This window comes from Musa acuminata, unplaced genomic scaffold (genome assembly GCF_036884655.1).
Source record: "Musa acuminata AAA Group cultivar baxijiao unplaced genomic scaffold, Cavendish_Baxijiao_AAA HiC_scaffold_1139, whole genome shotgun sequence".
Taxonomy (NCBI): Eukaryota; Viridiplantae; Streptophyta; class Magnoliopsida; order Zingiberales; family Musaceae; genus Musa; species Musa acuminata.
In genome coordinates, this window is record NW_027021351.1 from 3,693,930 (window position 1) to 3,714,993 (window position 21,064).

Here is a 21,064-nt window from a genome sequence, read left to right on the forward strand (position 1 = left end):
ACTTCTTTGAGAGAGAACAAATAAATAAAAACACAATGCTGAAAAGTTGACTATTAAAACCATGGACACTCAAAATTGCTCCCTCAAGGAACCTCTCGATTTTTATTCCGTACAAAAAGAACTTTTGAGACAAAAATACATCAAAAAATTCTCATTTATAAGATGAATAAAGTTTTCAACAAGTATAATTATGTCTGAAACTTCAGATGACGATGATCTTTCATGACAAGCAAATATAATGTTCAATCCCAAGGTGGATGATCATCTTGACTAGTTCGAGGTGGTTCAGGTTTCCATTCTGGTTTCTCATCCCAGTATATGTCATAGTATATGTGGCCAGGGTCACGGTTCTCTACGCAACACCACATTCCAACATATCTCTTCATGCGATTTCTAAATTTTACTTCTCTTGCCTAAATCAACTCATCACGTTATCATCTAGAACAAAATAGTGATATAGAAAAGAAATTTTTAGCCAAAAAAAAAATGTACGATAATGCTTACCTCATCATTGAACCCTTGGAAGGCATTCGCCATGGATGAAAAGTGCAAGACTTTGATATCTTTGTACTGGGAGAATACTTGCATGTACTGTAAGACAAATTGGCAAACTATTTAGCAAAGCTTCTGAACTTTTCTAGAGTACATCAGTAAAAGCTTCAAGCATCTACCCTTTTCATGGAAAAAAAAATACAAAATAATCATATCCATGTGTCATGACCATGTCTGATTAACTATAAGACAAAAAAATAACAAAGTCCGTTAAAAACACAAATACACGTTTCTAGAGCTTGTAAGAAGAAACCAGTTCTTTGCTCTGCTTTTTGGCATTGTATCAAGAGGCCTTAGAAGAACACATAGAATATGGACAACAATAGAAAGTCAAAGGTTTAAGGTTCCAAGACTATAATACTAAGTTGTCTGCTTTCTAACTGAACTTTGCTTAGTTAATACCATTAGAAAATGTGCTCCCACCAAATGAACAGACAATCTTATCCTACCACCATTATTATTATGATCTTAAACCATTACATAATCAAAATTTAATCATTAGATGTATGTACCATCTGCTCAGTGCTATTTCTGGGAAATTGGATGAAACCACGGCTAGTTGTTCCATCGGATATATTGCATCCTTTGGAATGTGCATCACAAAGTTGAACATTAAGTAATGATTCCTTCACCTGAATCCATAATAAAAAAAGGTTATTGGGATTGAAAGATATGTATGAGCCGCTGAAAAACTGCACGAGCTACTAAGTATTGCATATTGATACAATAATATTTTTACATGTTTGGGCACTGATGTATTCTGCAGGAATGAGTACTCCCTGAAATGAATTTGTGGCCCAAACTCTTCTTCAGAAAGGCCATGGAGCATAGTATTAATCTGCAAAGGTGAATCAACTCTAATCAGATGATCGAAATTGTGGCAGCAGGCGTAACAATTATAATATGCAAAAAACAGTTTACATGGAGTGGAAGAAAAAAAAAACAGCAGTGAGATGCTGTAAATATAATCAAGCATATACTTCCATTCACAAAAGACGGTCCTTTTAAAATAACTAATTAATACTGACAACAAAGACAAAAATATTTATTCCCAACCATTATAGATGGGATTGCTAATGGATCTCCTCTTTGTTGCTATGCTCGGTATCAAAATTTTAAAAACTGGTCCAATACAAGTTTTTAACATTTGATCTGACCATTCATTTATTGAAAAAAAGTTCTCTGATTTTTCAGAATAGGGAATTGTTCAAACTTATATCGGTGATTGGTCAATCAATTTTCTGCATGGATCTAAATATCACAGCATATCATTACAAAGTGTACCATATCAGGCCAACTGCTTAATTTTACAAAATGTTTAGTACTTTATCAGATGTACCAACACTTCAGATCATACTACTGTACCAAGTGGATAATGACGCAAGTCAGGTGTCTAACTTTTAGTTCCTTGGCTATTAGAGCACTTCGATATTGCATATCTTCCATCCCACCTCATCTCTTCATCTGCCCATCCTACTTCCATCTGTTGAGAGTTCAAATTCTCCATTCCTCTTGCATCATCTTTATTTACAACAGGGAATTTAATTTACTATGGATCGGTCCGAACTGATCGTTATTTACCATGACATGTGTACTTAATCTTTTACTGTAAATTCCAGATAGTATTGACCAGTGCTTGAACTAGGATGCCAAACACCCAAAGTGACTGTTTTTTCTTTAAACACCATTGCCTGATGCGTAATGGCTCACAACTCGCAAGTGTCTCTCTATTGTCTGTCGCTTAACTGCCCTACTGCCTACCTCATCTTTGATGTCTCCTCCTCTTCTATGGACTTCCTCTTTCTTTGACTTCCTATTCCTTCTTCCTTCTTATTCTCCCTAGTGTGGTTCATCTTATCGGTTCGTACCGAACTATTGACTGGCCATCGATACGGTATGCACCAACATACCGACACATGGTATAATGGGATATACTAATAGACAGGTATGGATCTCTAGGGCAGAAATTTTTTTTCGTTTTCACAGAACTCCAGAAGAATCCAAGGTCGAAATAGCCTCAATAAAAAAAAAATTAGAGGGAGATACAATCCAGTTGCATGATTGGTACGAAACATGCCACAAAGTCTGCTCGTGAGAGCAATTTAAAAGAAGACTTGTTATTCGTTTTGGACCATTTGAATACGAGAATGTTGATGGGCAGCTCGCCAAAATTTGTCAGACTTCTACAGTGTTGGAATATCATAGCAGGTTTGAAAGATTGTCAAATCAAGCTAGAGATTAGTCGGAACGACAACTTCTGGATACATTTATTGAAGGGCTTAATTCGGAGATTCGGTGTGAAGTTAAGGCTCGTCAACCCTGCACCATTGTAGCTATGATTTCATTTACATGCCTGCATGAGGAAAAAATCAACATGGAATAACGTCGAAACAGAGGTGTCAATAAATAGGTAATCAGCAAGCAACACACCCCATCTACTCCCAGTCGAAATCCTATCACTTATAGACTAACCCGAGAAGAACTTAAAAAAAGATCAACGAAGGGTTTATGCTAGCATTGCGATGAAAAGTGGAGTAAGTAGCACCGATGCAAACAGGGAAAACTTATGATAATTAAGAAGATCGAGGAGAAATCAGAAGCAGAAGAGTTGGACTCCGATCATGAAGGTGCGGAAACTGATAAAGATATTGAAGCCATCACATATACAGTGCATACATTGGCTGGTTATGCTAACCCACAAACTATGAAAATCAGAGGAACTTTGAAGCATCAGCCTGTCACTATTTTGATTGATACGTGCAGCACTAATAATTTTATGGACAAGAAAGTTGCAGCTCGATTAGCTTACCACATTGAAGGCTGTGACAGATTCGAAGTAAAGATCGTTGATGGACGAATTTTAACTTGTGATAACAAATGTTCAAAGAAAAATTTGATTATACAGGGCCACGAGATTCTTGCAACAATTACTACACTAAAAGACCAACCTGTTGTATACACTGTCAGAAAGTGGAGACCATACTTACTTGATCAACGGGTTGTGATGCGTTATAGATAGCCTAAGACTAAAGTGCTGAAAGAGAAGCTCCCCGAGTTTGATGCTGCTCAACCTTGAGGACAAGGCAGATTTGAAGAGGGAGGAATTGTTAGGACCTTTTTTCTGAGCTTTTCAATAATATTTATTGAGTATGTTTAGTTCAATTATTTATTGAGTCTATTTGGTTCAATTAGAATCAGGTAGAGATTTATTTAATATTTATTTATTATTAGAGTCTAAGTCCTGGTGGACTCTGGGTGGAACTCTATAAATAGTGATGTAACCCTTTCTTTTCGAAAATCAATCAATCAATGAAATATTATTCCAGTCTATGGACAAACCCTAGGAGGCCGATCCCCTCGAAGCAATCAAGGAGGTCGTTCCCCTCGAAGCGATCATTCTCTATTCCCTTCTTTCTTTTACGATAAAAGCTTAGGGTCTTTTCAGCTACATCAAATGCGCAGCAGAAGAACAGAAAACAAATCCTCAATTCCCAAAGATATGTTCGTCATCGTAGGAAGATTGGTACGCAAAATCTGCGAAACAGAAAACCATGTGTGAGATAGATTGTGTTACGTACGGAGATCATATATCCCTGAATCCCTACAGATCTCTAGGAGAGGGTGAAGGAGGTCAAGCGCCCTCCTCTCTAGCGATGATACACACAGCAAGGTTACGACGACGCTCCTCCAAACTCCAAGTCTGCTCTGAGGTGAAGAGGGGGAGGAGAATAAAAGAGGCAAGCAAAGGCTCTATCCTATGAACCACTGATTCCCTCCTATTTATAGAGGTCCCCTGTCAACTTAACCCTAATGGAACCTACCTTATTGGGTATTGGATCTTCGTTCAACTACTAAAGCCTCTTAGATTAGTGGATCTCTATCCAATAATCTCTCATCGGCTCTTATTGGATCTCATCCATATGATCCTATAATTATGAGGCTTATTAGATATCCAATAAGATAGGGGGTCCGGCATATATCTCATATTCGAACCTTTACTTATCGTAATGCCTACTATATGTGTATGACCCTCTAGGTCAAATATCGAGCTAGCCGTGAGTCATACCTATCAGAACTACTTATAGCTCAACGAATTATTATCCCCATAATAATTCACTCGACTCATCGACTGCGGACGTACTAGGCCACTACGCTATAGTCCCCAGACGATACAGGGAAATCCAATCCATTAGACTTGTTTGTCCTTAGTTACCAAGTACCTATAGTCCCTCATCTATCTAATATCCAGAGATCGTATACCAGGCATGGTGCTATCAGACTCATACGGTTTCCTCTATACATAGAGATGTACGGAGAACTTGAATGTGTTTGATCCATCGATACTACCTTTGATGTATGACTTGGTGATCGACCAAGAGAAGGCTTTGGATGAATACACCATTGTTAAAAAGAAGGTTAGTACCATGACATTTGGCGCAAAATAGTCAAGTAGGACACAAAGGGTAGAATCTGATTCAACAAAGTAGTTCACAAAAGAAGCCAATGAACCAGAGTTACCCCATCTTCAATTTCATATTCAACTCCAAATAAGGAGAACCATGATTAGAGATGATGAAACCAACTTGTTGTGACCTCGAGTGTCGTTGACTAAAGAGCCAACACGGCCTGGTTCTGTTTCGAAAATACGGACCCGTCCAGAAACCTAAGCGAATCGCGAGGGTGTGATTCGAGCGTGAGGTTGGGGTGACAAGTGGACTCTTGAGGTTTTGCTGAAGGATGTTCTGAGTTGTCCCAAGGTGCGCCTTGGTCTTGTCTGTTGATGCTCCGCATCACCTCGAGGTGCGAATTGTCTGTTGGAGGAAGTTCGGGGTCACTCGAGGTGCACATTGGTGCCACTCCGAGGTGCTCCTTAAACGCGCCTGGGTCCTACACAAGCAGCCAACGTCGAGGGGATATTCTGACCCAACCCCTCTGATGCTCAAGTTAGCAAAGTGGAGGGGGTTTTGTAGAGCTCAGGAGAGTTGAGAGAGATTCTTCCCATTTCACTGTTTAGGATGTGTTTTTATATCTTGAAGGAGAGGAAAAAATTTATAATATCTTTCCTTGTCATAAAGGAAGAAAAGAGAGTTTAGGATTGCTTTCCATATCATAATGGGAGAGAAGGAACTTAGTGATTATCTTCCTTACCATGATGAACGAGAAGGAAGCTTGTGTTTCTCTGTTTTGAATCTTTGTATACGTTGGAGGATGACTTGGATGACACATGGTAACTACGTGTCAACTGTTAGTAAATTCCTAATCACAACTCAACTCTAAGTTTGATCAACCCAAAGACAAGCCCGAGCTCAACTGGAGTTTGACTCGAGTTGAGAAGACTGAGTAGGAGTCCCTACATGAGACTTAGAGTTAGATTCCAATTGAGAATCTATGAGTCCTTTGTGTGGACTGAGAGTTAGACTCTAGTGCTTCTCTAGTAAGGAGTTTTACCCCTCTACAGCTATACAAGGAAAGGGTAAGCAAGGGAGAGAAATTAGAGAGAGGCGATAGTAAGAGAAGCCTCAAGAAGCCGAGCTAGTAAGCTCAAGAAGTCCAAGCTAATGCTCAAGAACACTACAAGAAAACATTTCATTAGATATTTAGTTTTATCACTAAATAAAATTTTGATGATAAACCATAATTTATCACTAAATCCTTAAAATTTGGATATTAGTGACGATATTATTACCAACTATGTCACAAAAGTTTTTAATTCTTGATAAAAAAATATATTATGATAAATAACATCTTAATTGACAATAATTTCTTATTTGTCATCAAAATCTATATTAGTGACAGCGCATGTTTTGCCACTAATTTATATATTTAATTATATATATATATGATTATATATATTAAATTAAACATATTGAAGCTGAGAATCCCTAAATAAGAAATGATTTGCCTAATGAAGGAATTGGCTTGCCCTCCTTGCGACTCTCCTCGCAATCGACAATGAAGGATGATTGGCAATCAGTAGTGAATGGTGATTGGCGATCAACAGTGCTTGGCGAATAGCAATCGACAAACTACGACCAGCAACCCCTCCCCTCTGGTGGTAATCCCCTCTCTCTACCCTCTTCTCCCTTTCATATGAGTCGTCGCACTTTCTCCTCTCCAAACTACTATCTTCTCCCTTTACAAGCAACAACTATTGTCACACCTACTCTCGCTGGCAACATATCCCCTTTTTATCTTCTCCCCTTCTTAGCATGTTCCAGCCAAGATCAAACATCTCCAAATTCTATGGTTAAAAATTTATATTATAAGATCATTAAATCATATGGTTAAAGATTAAACATCTCCAAATTCAACTCGCCCCTAGCAAACGCTAAGGAAGCAATCAAATATTGGTTGCTTCCTCAAGCTTCTTGGAGATGTGACCTTGGTGATTGCTAGTTACACTCCTCCATCGATGATGGACCACTAGCTATAGTTTCATATATGAGCTGAGTTGTAAGTATAGTTTCATACATGAGTACTCAACAAAGAACTTTTAAGTTGTTTTAGGAGTACTTGGAATGCCTATATTAAGGAAAAAACACATGTTCTAGACTAAAATATTATGCACATAAGGAATACGATAAGGAGAATAAATCACAATGGCTAGTGGAGAAATGTTCAAAGTTTAAGGACGTACCAAAAATTAAATGGTAGCCAACACAAATGTCCACTTGGCCAACATGAAAAGAGATAATAAGATCTTCCTTTAACATAGGAAATACTGCTTTACAAATTCATAAAGATTCCAAAGCTTTGATCAAGCAAGACCAATCATCAATAGGCATCATACAATACAAAATATAATTAGCTTATGGAAATTAAAATTCAGGAAAAAAGCAAAGCCATATGAATTCATAATAGCGGCCAGGGACACATGTTTATAAGACAAATGCAGGTTTAAATTGCGGATTCATGAAACGAAGTAGGTTTTTTAGTAAAGGATCTACCTCCTACAAAAAACATGCACAAAAATAATTCTAGGAAGTATCTAGATGTCATGTTTAATAAATTTTCGCTGAAAATCTCACGTGAATAGGACTTCAGTGCTAAAAATTCTAAAATTTCTTATGTGAATGCAATTGGTTTATACCAGTTTAATTACCATACAAGAACATGATTGTAGACTCAGAGTATTAAAAAGTAGCCTACAACAATTTTGGGAAAATAATACGCAAAATTCAGAAAGGAGAATATAAATTATGGATACCAAGGTAAAATAGCAGCAAATTTTGTACATAATTAAACATGAGTGAAGTTCTAAAAGAACATAAAGACCAGCTTTGGATAAAATTATCAAATTATATGCTTTTGCAAAAATATCTCCATATACATAAGCTAAAAAGACATTATTCAGGAAGAATTAATCCAATTTGGAAAGGGCAATGTCTTCTGTCGAAAAACAGAGTTGGCTTATTGCATATTGTAATAAAAGTGCCACCTCGTTCCATGATGACATTGATGCTAATAAATACCAGAGCTCATCCTTGTCATTGGATCCTATAATAGAACCAAAAGAGGAGGATATTTTAATTCAATCCAAATTTGATAGCTATAAACCTAGTTAGGTTGCCGACACAAGAACAATCATATTTCCAACTTATGCAACTAAACTTTTGGGTGTTTTGACTTATAGATCACAATCTTTGTAAACTTTTATTTCAAGCTTTTGAGTAAGGAATGAACCAACAACTATCTAACATCAAACCAATCTATATTTTGGGGAATTTTTAGGCCATCTGCAGCTGCTTTAAAGCCAGCTAAACTGTTCTGAACTTTGATCGTATTATACATTGTAATCAGAAAAAATCTTGAAAATTAATAGATGAAACAATTATTATTGTGTTGAATTATTGTTATCCCAATCATAAACATAAATTGAGCATCAATGAAAAGCCCAATAACTTTTGTCTATATTAATAAGTCAATCTTGTGTAGACTATGTCATCTTCTAGCTTAAACATAATTATATTAAATATCATTTGTTTACCCTTTATGACTTTTTAATAAAAAGAAATATACTGGATGACCACAGACATCATAACCTAAAAGGACAGATACCAAGAACATAACGAAATAAACAAAAGAGGAAAAGAAATTATACCATATTCTAAAGAGGAGATTATCTTACTAGCCCTACTACACTATATAACTTTCCTTTCCTCCAGAAAACACAAGTTGAAGAGATATATGCAATCAGGAAAATATTTTATAATAAAATACAAGCATGTGAGAAATTAAACTCCTTAAAGATGGGAAAATACCATCTCCTTCCTTGTTCAAGAGAAATTAGGCCTTGTTGGTTCAACCAACAACTGCTCTTCCATAAGTCTACATATAATAGAATTTATATATATTTATATATAAATATTTTTATAAAGGATGATTGTGATCTATAAGTTTACAAATATATTTATATATAAATATTTATATATAAATATTTATATATAAATATTTATATATAAATATTTTTATACAAATATTATATATAATAAATATATTATATATAATAAATATTTTTATAAATATTTTAGTAAAGTAATGCAGAAGAAATTTATTAAGTAATATTAAAATTATATACAGAGTTATTTAAATATTAATAACATAATATATTAATTCAGAAAATAAAAATTTTCTACATTTCGAGCTAGATTGCAACTTTTTTAGCACAAAAATAAAATTTCAACTAAATAAATACTCAATTATTAAAATTACAATAAAAGGGAGAAAAAACCAAAAAGTTAAGGAAAAATTGAAAACCGAGTAATTCAGAATTTGATAATTTTAGGGTTTAGGGAAAAATATAAATCTTAGATTCATGAATGCATATTCGTCAAGCCAACCAAAAGTTTTATTTAAGATGATGTATTGACATGTATAACATATCAGATGACAGATGTAATAGAATTAGTAATGAAAATGCATTATGGAAAGAAAATGCAAATCGATTATATAGCTTCTATTATTTAAAAAGAGATTACTAAATTAATATCATGTGATACAAACCTAAGTATAACATGCCATAAAAAAAAATGAAAGGAGACTAAACTACGAAAGTCTAATTAAGCTTCAATTAAGATAATGCTTACCTGAATAAATATCACATTCATTTACTGGCTGTGGCCGGTGCCCTCCTTTGCTTGCCATAAAGAATTTCTCACTCACTAAACTGATCATAATATTACAAACAGATTAGCTGGATTTATCAAACACTAACGGATAAACTTTCCCAGCCACTTAACGGCAACCAATCCAATTATCTCTTCTTCATCCATAAGAAGCACAAACAGCATGATCATAACAACACTATGACCAAATAATATACTCCACCTCAGGTCCCCCTATCAATGCAATTATGCCATTGACAGAAGGTTTCCTAGCCAGTGGGCAGAAATCCATCACGAGGCAAAGGAACACTCGATGTCCAAAAGAACCAACCTACTGACTCTTCTCCTCCGGACCAAGAAATCAAGAATCTGCGATCAAACAACCATGATAGGGCTGGAAGCAAGAAAAAGCATCACTGGCCTAATGAGAGAAAAAAAACCTCCTCGTCAATTGCCATCTTCATTGCAAGCTAGGCGGCAGCAGAGCTCGCCATGAAAATCTGTGGCCAAAAGAATCTATTCAAAAGAATCCTTGTACCGACACTTCTCTGCACCAAGGATCAAGAATCTACGATAGAATGGCCACCATATGACAGGAAACAAGCGAAAGCATGCGATCACCATCGATGCAACTATAGAAAACCCTCCTTGTCGATCGCCACTTTTGTTTTTAGCCTCTACCAAGGAAGCTAAGATGGCGATGGAGTCTACAGCTAGGTTTTCGCCACCGTCGAGGAAGGGACGGTCATGAAAATAGACCAAAAGAATCTTTCTCAAAGAATCACCGTACAGAACCATCTTTGGAACAAAGATCAAGAACTTATGATGGAACAATGACAATAAGGATGGAAGCAAGCAAAAGCATGCCATCGTTATCGAAGACCGATGCAACGAGAGAAAACCCACCTCCTCCTCGTCCATGAAAACTAGGGTTGCGATGGATTCAGCCACCACGCTGTCGCCACCATTGAGGGAGTGGTTGGGCAGCCTGAAAATTGACCAAAAGAATCTTTCCTAAAGAATCCTAATATTGACCCTTAATACTTGGTCGTCGTTCATATAGAGAACAATATCCCTTGCTATCAACCACACTAAAATATATGTCATCTCTAGACAACAAGAGAAGGGAACAGTAGCTTTCAAGATATTCCTTGCTGCCATATATAATCTGAAGAAAATGAAAGATGAGCAGTGTTCAAGCATGGAAAGTTAATTCTGCAAAATAAGTACCACAGCTAATTCCTCAGCTGTCACTGTCCTTTTATTTTCTGAAAGCTCCATCCAAAAACACTCCAGAATCGATGGATCCTGTGGGAAACCAATAACTAAAAATGTCTCCAAGTTCTAATTTTCTGACACTTACTAAGACCTGAGCTTTCTGAACAAATTCAGAGATATCTGTGTGGTCAAAGTCTTCAATACCAGGTACAACGTATGTGACTTATTGGGGCTTTATTGAGCAACTCACTCCATTCTTCTTAAAAATTAAATACTAAACTAAATTGGATACCTCAGAATCAGTAATATCAAATATAACATAGAGTAGTCAGAGGAGATATAACTGATAAACAAAGACCTAGATATCTATTTAGCAGCAGAAGTTGTTTATAGGAACCGGATCACAAACCATCCAGTTTTTCTTCCCATCAGGCTTTTGGACAACTGGTGGCAATGTCTTTTGGGAATCTTTCCTAAACTCAAGCAATAATCCTGCAAGTTTTCTTCTCCAATTTAGCATCAAATAACTCCTTACTGCTTGGTAATCCCACTCTGGAAAGATAGCAAACATAACAAAAAACAAATATTCAAACTAATGAACAAATAAACAAATGCCAACTTCAACAAAAGTAAAAGAATGTCCTACTGGTTTCATAAAACAAATTAACCTTTGAGAAAAATTAAATGATCCTCGCTAAATAAGATTAGAGTTGAAACTTCAGTTTTGAGCGTCAGAACAAGCTTGACCAGAGCCTTATATCTGGGATGTATAAGTCGTTGAAGGTCTGCTTGTGCATCCATACCAATCAGTCAACATTGCACAAGGGAACATATAGCTTGTGCCATTTCATGCAACTAGTATGTACCAATCTAACCGAAGACTTGTATGGTAAAAAAAATCATAAAAGGGCAATCCCTAAATACAAATGACCTTCAAAATATTTCTATACCAAGCTATCGATGACTATTTGGGCCAAACGATTAAGCTAACTGATCTTCACTAGCCTTTAGCCTTGACAGATCAGAGCCAAAGGCTTCAAAAAAATTGAGATCATCTGAACCTTTTCTAGAGTGAATGACACAATGACATTTCAAGGTTTGAGATATATCCTACCATTTATATCTGGCATAATGACATTCACTTTTGAAAATTTTCATGTCTGGAACAGATTTCCAACATTAAAATTGAACATAAAGATGCTTGATGGCCTCTATTTCTGTGCCATGCAGTCACTTCATCAATGATATGACAAGAGACATGTTACACATCGTACATTCACATTTGACCGATAAAGCTAGATAATAAACAGTATGACCTTTCTATGTTGCACCACCAATATCTCAAATAGAACATGGGTCAAAGATGTCAGATGCACCAATGAGGACTACAAGACAGGCAATTTAAGGATGGAAAAATAGAAACATAAATCTCAGTAAAATGCTTTGCTTGTAGTGTTTAATGACCAATCACACTTTATCAAGACAATCAGAACAGTTTAAGAGGACTCTAACAGTTGTAAAATACCTTAACTTACTCATATGAAAATGATACTGTGTACCTTGGTTAGTCATATGTGCAAAAAAAAACCTAATTTGAAACCCAAAATTGCAAAAATTAGTTTACAAAACCTGTAGTTAAGTTAAAATCCAAAACATGTTCAGATGCTTCAACAATACCTACATTACACTGGAGGTATTTCAAGCTTACAATGATGGCTTGGGTGGTCAACCTATAAAGCACATCGTATGCATGCATCAGCAGCCACATACTTCTGCAAAATCACTAGAGCATTCCTATTTGGAACTTTATTCAACCTTGTGATATTATCATTCTTATAGCATCTGACAGTCTAATGTGCCATTAATGTGAATTCAGAAAGTGCACCAAATGTGGCCACTTGCTGTTCATAAGTGGAACAATGGAGACACCCAAAATTCCTTTCCTTATAGCCTTAAATGTTTAAATGTTTCAATTACTTTCCCACTATCCACTGATATATTTTCTTAGATGAACAATATATTTGATTTGTTTAAACATCCCACTATCCACTTATATTTTCTTAGATAAACAATATATTTGATTTGTTTAAACATCCCACTATCCACTGGTATTTTCTTAGATAAACAATATATTTGATTTGTTTAGACAACCAACAAACCCATATTTCATCCATGATCGAGTCTTGATGTAACATCAAGAATGAACTTGTCACCATGCCAGTGTCATCAAGATCCACTTCCTCCAACAGCTTCTCTGTTAGAAAAAAAAAGGTACACTTTTCTATATAACCACATATTTATAAACAAGTCTGTGTGCCAATCTACAACAAAAAGAGGACGAAAGAACTTGTACCCATAATATTATTTCTTTTTAGTTTGCATCAGAAAGAATCTAAAGTATAATATAAACTTCAAAACCAAAATATTACAAAAAAACATACCATAGTAACTGTACATTTGAACTTGTTTAATGTGTGTCTATGCAGAATATAATTAATGTTCCTTGTTTCGCATGGCCGGCAGATCCATTTCTTTCCACGGCCCATAACCAAAGAAATGCCTTACAAATTGTCTGTTTCCTTCTTTCAAAAAAAAGGAACGAAGAGGAGAATACAGAACAACTCTACTCTTGCTTAAACATGAATAAATTTAATAAAGACATCGCCAAGGTCTGTTTCCACTCTCTCTATAATTTGTTAAAATTATAAAAAAATAAAGCATGCCCACCCAGTTTCTAAGATCAACAACACCACCAAAGCGGTAATGTTCGTGATATCAGCTTAGAGTAAAACCAAGAATGAAGAATCAAAACCTTAATTCCCAACCTCATCACAATCTAATTCCTCAATCAATTTTAGAGAGAAAGAATGAACAGAAAAGAACATAACACTCAATCATTTTCTAAAGCCACGTGAACCACAAGACCCTAGTAGTGAGACACAAATACAGATTTAGGGTTGGCATGAGCATCCATAAATAGAATAAGCTAAAGCAAAGTGGAGAACTATGCAATATTTCAAAAGACCTAGACTCAATCATGAGACTAGAAAGTCCAATTAGTTTTATTGATATTGTTAAGTGCATAAAGTCGCTTCTTTATTCACGAAATAAACAAATATTAAAATTTAAGATAAGGATAATTTTAAGTAGCACTAATTGAATAAGTTGGTAAATAATCCTTTCAAATGGTACAAAAGCTTATAATAACAAAGAAATGTAAATACGTGGATGATGCTACATTGTAACAAGCAAAAAAATCTCGCTTTGGGGTTAGGGTTTCGTTTAGGGTTTAAGGTGTAGGGTTTTAGGGTGGAGGGTTTAGGTTTTAGAGTTTAGGGTTGTTTAGGGTTTAGGGTTTGGGGTTTGAGGTTTGGGGTTTAGGTTTTAGGTTTACCAAACCTCAAACCCCAAACCCTAAACCCTAAACAATCCTAAACCCTAAAACCTAAACCCTAAACCCCAAACCTCAAACCCCAAACCCTAAACCCTAAACCCTAAACCCTAAATCCTAAACAACCCTAAAACCTAAACCCTCCACCCTAAAACCCTACACCTTAAACTCTCTCAAGCTTATTTTTTCCCACATTTTCTCTCTTATTCTCACATTTTCACTCTCCTAAACTCAACAAACCAACGGTTTGTGGATTGATTCAAATTTACGAGGCTAATTTGGAAGCATTAAGAGAAAGAACTTCTTAATAACATGTCCGACTTGGCATTGGGCAGGCAATTACTCACAAAAATCAACAGGAAAAACATGAACAGGAACATTATGCTATTAATGCTTGAAAGAAAAACATGAACAGGAAAATTTTTGTTACCTATATTAGACAGAATTCCATGTGCTGGTGCTACAACAAACGTGGCATAGTTTACTCACATTAGCTTCTTCAAAGTGCAGATTGAATTGGGGATGAATTGGCATTAACCAGAAAGTTGTGTGTTCCCACCTCCTCTAGGTTATCAATGTGTTCATTCTTTACTAGTGCACGTTCATTCCAAATAATTAGAAAACCATAAACGCTTAGTTGAAAGAAAAGATCTACAAAAAAAAAGACAGTAATTCTTGCAAGTAACTTTGGCAACATAGAAACTCTCAATTTAATCTAAGGCAAGAGATAGCGAGTTTTCACAGACAATGGAATGTAAAGTTACAGAATTGTTTTCATTGATTTCATGTTTAAAGTGGTTACTCAAAGAGTAAAAAACTACAACTATAAAATTTTTACAAACTCACCAACTATATCAGATTGTAAGCATTCGATTTTAGTTGAAGAAGATGCTGATTGATTTGGGTCCAATATCTCAATTTGTTTGGAAGGAGAATCAGCAAGGTGATGCAAAACCAGAGGAGATTAAGTTATCACTGGTAGAAACTTTAGATTCATCCTTCTATTGTTCAAGAAACTTTTGATTCATCCAACTGTTGTTCCTCAATCCACTTCCACAGAGCATACTGTCAAGATGGAGAAGATTTTGGAGGTTCAAAAACTTTTGATATTCCACCTACCCAAGACCAGACAGCATCTCTGTTTTCTAGTGTCCATAGGAGTTTAAGGCAATATATGAAAATCCGTTGGCAATTGTCAGCTATTACAACATTAAATCCAATAAAATTATTTCTTCAAATATCGGATGCTTTCAAAGTTACTGAAAGCAGAAGATCCAACAAGTTGTCGTATATGTTGTACCTAAAAGAACACACAGACAAAGCAAGCTGACACCTCCATGTCCTCTAAGGTCCTGCACTTGTAGTTACTTTGTACTCATGTACCTTGAATCGCCCAATATGTAGGTGGTCCATTAGTGGAGCTACGATCAGATCAGTAAATACCAACAATAACATAAGGTTCCACCCTAAATTACAATTCCTATTTCTTTTCATAACTTAACCATCCCCCTTCTTTTCATAACTTAACCATCCCCCACCATTGCACAACCCCCACCCCTAAAACTCCCACCTCTTTCTGCTTTTCACTAATGACACTACCAAGAGGGAGATAATTTCCATGAATGACAACTACAACTTCAAAAGTGATGTCTAATTTATGATTACAAGTTCACTTTCGTGCAAGTATATCCATCTTTAGGTTTCACTATCTCTTTTATTAAATACAAAGGACCGAGAAGCCAACCTTTACAACAACAGAACATCGACAACATATAGTATTTCATTGTAGATCATCATAATATTTTTACCATTTCCTTAGACACTTGCACCTTTCACTTACAGTGACTTTTCTTTAAGCTGCAAAGAGAAATAACCTCCATAAAAACCACAGTCGTAATCAACTCTGTCTAGATCACTGCCTGTGAAGCAAAGAATTCAACGAGTTTCATATAAGAATTTAGTCTCTAATAATTTGCAATGAGTGTAAAAAACAATGGAGGGTTCAATGATATTGGAAAAAAATTTTAAATTAAAGAACCTGGGAACCTCAGGATATTGAATAATTCTTAACTATTAGCATTGGTAGTGGAGCTGGCTTTTTATTTCATGTAGATTTATTTTGGAGATAATAGTAGAAAATTCAATCTGGGAAACTCTCTGATGAAGTTGACACCTTAAGTAAACAGAGAAAGTACTACCATTAACTAAACAAACCTGAGAATATACATAATATCCCATATGAACAATCAGAGATTTCTGAGTAACAACTTGGATGCGATTCAATAGGAATTTACCAAAAGTTCAAAATGAGCAGACAACTCATGACAGATGTGATCAAGTGGATTCGTACAATGTGTTGGAGGAATCCACACAACTGTAATCCTTGTGCTCGGATGGTGCAATGTTCATGACTCACCGAAAAGTGATCTAAAGAAATAATATTGCTGTGCTCGGATGGTGCAATGTTCATGACTCACTGAAAAGTGATCTAAAGAAATAATATTGCAGTCGACTACAATAGAGATTCAATAATCTTTAATAATTAGTGGCTATTTTTTCTTCAAAGTTATCGCCACTTAGTCCCTATTTCTTAACCACCATCCTATAATTCCATAAACAATATCGTAATCAATATCCCTTTCCTATTGAATAACAGATATTCCTTAACTGTACTAGATTAAACTACCACATTGTCACGGCCTTAGCCGGAATTGCCTAAGGCGTGAGGCACCCTTGCGGCCAAGACGCGAACTTAGCTTGCGTTGCCTAAGTCGCGCATCGCCCTTGCGATATTGCTCCGCAAAGATCAGCCCACTTGCAACCTCTCGCAGGTCCCGAAGGACCTGTAAAAGAGAAAGTTGATTAGTTCGAAAGAACGAGCGACGGACAAGTCCCGACGTCTCGCGAAAAGGGGAAGCTTTACAAGCAATTCAGCAAGCACCTTGCGTGCACAAGAGAAAATAGGGAGGGGGAAAACAAAGGCTTTAGAAGGTTGAACGAACAGCTGCAAGCCCACAAACAGCTGCTCACCGAGTCCCGGGCGCGACAACAAGTTCCCGTCAAGGCAACGTGCGAACTTGCGAAAGAGTGTTCAACGCCAGTACTATACCGAAGCCTCATCCAGCCCTGTGCCACCCGGGGGGTTCAAAGGGGCTGAGATGGCTGACGTTTTGGTGAACGGAGGCGAACTGCGAAATGCAACCCGTGGCACACGAAAACGGAGCTGTTTTAGGCTGTTTTGGGGTTGTTTTGCTCAGTTCAGTGAGCGATCGCTTTGTAGCGCTGCAACTTGTTCGAACTTACATTTTTACAAGCAAAATGGCTCAAAACCAAGGCAAAACATGCTGCCAAACATTTGTACATGTAGATGAGAGCAACGAATGGTTCGTTGAACGAAATTGTTGCGGGTGCGCGACGACCGTTCGTGACAACATGGACCGCCCTAAAGATTCAACCTTCAATCAATTCTTAGTCCAAAGGAACAACAACTAAAAGAGAAACAAGACACCTTCAAGAATTGGTAACAACATGACACACGCCTTCAGAGATACCTGAATAGTCTTGCCATCGTAGTCATCGACCCACTTTCCACCGACAAGCCCCTACGTCCTCAAAAGTTTCCTCAATCGACCAACGACCTCTTGCGGCTCCTCGCTCATCTGGCAACCAAAAAAAAGGACCATTAGGAAATTTGCGCCAAGAAGTTTGATGGAAACCCAACGATAACCTAGAACTCAAGTCCTTTTAGAAACCAAAACAACAGAAGAATGGAAAAAAAAAAAACGAAGAAAGATGGTCAAGAAAGAGAGGAGCCCAATATCTAGTGATTTGCGAGGAGAGGGACAAGAGGAGGCGATGTCTTGCTGCATCCAAATTCAGCAACATAAATAATTGGAGCACATGTTGCAGATCCAAATTCAGGTAACAATCAATCACTATAGTCAGGGACGTCTTGAAGCATCAGGGATGATCAAAAACAACTGCAGGAACTACAGCAAACTCCCATAAGGTGCAGTTTTGGCCTTCCCAACAATTAATCACACCTAAGATCACTGTAGTCAGCAGCAGCAGTTAATGTTATTCGTGCGGCACTCGATCAGAGTATACAATGAGCAGGGTTTATAATAAAGATCCTGCTCACTTCGCTTACGAAATATTGATGAGGGAATGGACCAATTTTTTCATTGAATGATTAACACATTCCTTTTATTTCTTTTATTAGCATGTTCCTCTGTTTTGCTAGCATGCTCTTCAAGGGCTTGCTTCTTGTTGCAATCTCATCTAAGTAGGTTACAACAACTTTCTTTGGAAGAAACATTAAAAAAAAGAATAATCCAAAGCAGCTCTTAATAAAATTTTAGCTTATCATGGCGTTGATGGAAGGTGTAAGAAAAGTTGAGATATCTTATAGTTATATGGTAAACAGTCAATGACTCCACTAAACATAGCATCATAGTTCTATCCATTTACATCAAGACTCCTGTTTAAGCAGGCTGATAAGCTACCTCCTAGGCAACAGAACAAGCATCTGTCCTCCAAAAGTAACACATACAAGGTAAATTGAAGAGCTTATAGCCAAACCCAGTCCAGGTGAGTACCCACATTGGTGCCCAAGATATCTATTGAAGCAATGTCTGACAAACTTTGTATAGTTTTAACAATGCAATACATGCCTCTATATGTATCCAACTCAAAAGTGTCAAATTTAAAACAGTTCATATATCAAACAAAACCATCCTAACTTATGTTTCATATTCCACAAAGTCTACACTCTACAGAAACACCTAGGTCTTCTCAAACCTGAGCCTTGAGAGCTTGTGAAAACTTCATAATCAAGTATACAACGTGTGACAAAGAATCTATATACGTGAACATGTATCACTTGAATATCACTTGTAGGATATTATAGGAGATCAATATTCATGATACCTTGGGCAACAAGGACTCGAAGGGTAAGAAATGCCTCTTTCCGGAGATTTGCACATCCACGGTGTCCTCTCAGTGCCTCAAGTTCAGCAGCCTTTAAGAGAACAAGAGAAATTATTTTGGACATTTATTTACAACAAAATAACTAAAATAAACAGATCCGGAGAGTGACACAGATAAGTAACTGAAATTAGATTACCAAAACAATGCAACAATAAAATAAACTGAATAAAAACTAAGCATGTACGACTTACTTGGAGAAGAAGTGATAGCCAATGCCCTACTGCAGCTTAAGCATTTTGAGATTGGAGAAATGCTAGCAAACATTCTAGCGATTCTACACAATTCCTCGAGAGAGTATTATGATACACAAAAGCACCATCAATAGGTTTGCATGTAGGCATGATAACCTTTTGCTTGCATGAACAGCAACTAACAGAGCAAGGCTGTAAATTGAGAAGCATCACCCTAAAGCATCCTATTATTCCTTCACAAAATTTTTCCGATGCCTCAGACTGCGAGCATAGCTCCAGTGGCAATTTTCTTTAGCACCACAACCATCTGAAACATTACATTTTTATGTTTTTTCAATTCAAATTTTAATGGAACTAACAACACTAACATCGAGTTGCAAAGCTGAAAAAGATTAGTGTGTATAGTTTTGGTGGTCACACCCATTTGGCTCATTCAAATTAAAAAAGATGAAAGCTACATAATGGTCCAATGCAAATTAGCTATAAGAAAAGAATTTTCAAAAGAAATGCAAGCCTAATTGCTAGATTACAAATTTATAGGGGCATAAATTGCATGAAAACAAAAAAATAAAACAAAAAGACTCTATGTATGCAACTAAGAACAAAAGATGAAAATATAGAAAGATTGCTTCATGGTTTAGCCAGCAATCCCCCGTCATGTCTACGTGTCATATTTAACCTCTTGATATTTCCAATCAATTTACAGATTGTGGCCGGTCCTATCATCAAGATAAACTAAAAGGTAAAAAACCAACAATCATCAAGAAGCACAGACCTGATTCACAGACCCAAGATGGCATTTCTTTCAAAGTTCTTGTAGGCACATTAGCATCCCTTCTGCCGCAGAATCACCGATCGCATGCCCACCTAATGGGGCACCGCCACTCCCAAAACCCCCATCCGAGTCAGCCTTCTTCTCTTTTGTACACTGCACCGCCGCATCGAGCAAAAGGAGAAAAAGGAACACGGCATAACTGGGCAAACAATAGAAAACAACCCGATCAAATAAACCATCAAGAAGAACATCAAACTCCGACCCAAGTTCTTGGACGCAAAAGTCAAAACACTAGAGACAAGGGCGCTCTGAGTCAAAAGGGTGACAAGCTGTCGGGGATGTGAGGAGAGAGCGTACTCGAGAGAGGGTTGCAAGGCGACGGCGGGGGCGCTTCGGAGGAAGTCGGCCATCTCGGCAAGGAAGGAGGCATCCTTCTTAGGGTTGCGAAGGAGGTCGAGGCAATAGGGTTAAGGCGAAATAAGACGAGCATTAGGCCTTCCCGCCCACGGGGTGTTTTGGGGATCGAGAGACGTTCTGGAGAATTCTAATTGAAGCGCGCGTCTTATGTAGATGGGCTCTCACCGAGTTAGGGCTTGAGATACCGATTGAATGGGCCGAACGAAAGCCCGTTTAGTGGGGAACGCTTCCAGCTTGATTTTGATCATATCCGTTCATCTTATTAGAGATCGATCAGGGACCGTCGATTAGTTATGATAGGTCATTTGAGATGGATTTTGGCCGTCCATGATGTTTCGTCGATTGATCTTGATCTAAATATAATTTTAGGGTTTAGGGTTTAGGAATTAGGGGTTTGGTGTTTGGGTTTGGGGTTTGGATGAATTAA

The 21,064-nt window shown here is 36.9% G+C and overlaps 1 protein-coding gene across 2 annotated transcripts; it reads right to left on the minus strand.

Moving 5' to 3' along the window:
• Positions 1–136: 136 nt before the first annotated feature.
• Positions 137–20,742, minus strand: LOC135671450 (arabinosyltransferase XEG113-like). 2 transcript variants are annotated; one of them, XM_065179588.1, is made up of 12 exons: positions 20,578–20,742; positions 20,221–20,419; positions 19,446–19,752; positions 19,195–19,285; positions 17,817–17,924; positions 14,696–16,184; positions 9,639–11,426; positions 7,190–7,303; positions 1,292–1,390; positions 1,065–1,184; positions 505–591; positions 137–413 (listed from the first exon to the last, which is right to left on the minus strand). In XM_065179588.1, exons 9-12 carry the CDS (start codon positions 1,379–1,381, stop codon positions 243–245), a joined length of 468 nt encoding a protein of 155 aa, XP_065035660.1. In that variant the 5' UTR covers positions 1,382–1,390; positions 7,190–7,303; positions 9,639–11,426; positions 14,696–16,184; positions 17,817–17,924; positions 19,195–19,285; positions 19,446–19,752; positions 20,221–20,419; positions 20,578–20,742; the 3' UTR covers positions 137–242. The 2 variants fall into 2 exon arrangements, with proteins under 2 accessions (XP_065035660.1, XP_065035659.1); XM_065179587.1 differs by lacking the exon at positions 7,190–7,303.
• Positions 20,743–21,064: the final 322 nt, after the last annotated feature.

Coding starts and splice junctions, on each gene's coding strand:
- LOC135671450 (XM_065179587.1), bottom strand. CDS start 9,659: ATGAATGTGATATTTATTCAG. Junction 1,391..9,638: donor TGAATGTGATATTTATTCAG/GTAAGCATTATC, acceptor TCACCTTTGCAG/ATTAATACTATGCTCCATGG. Junction 1,185..1,291: donor ATACATCAGTGCCCAAACAT/GTAAAAATATTA, acceptor TTATGGATTCAG/GTGAAGGAATCATTACTTAA.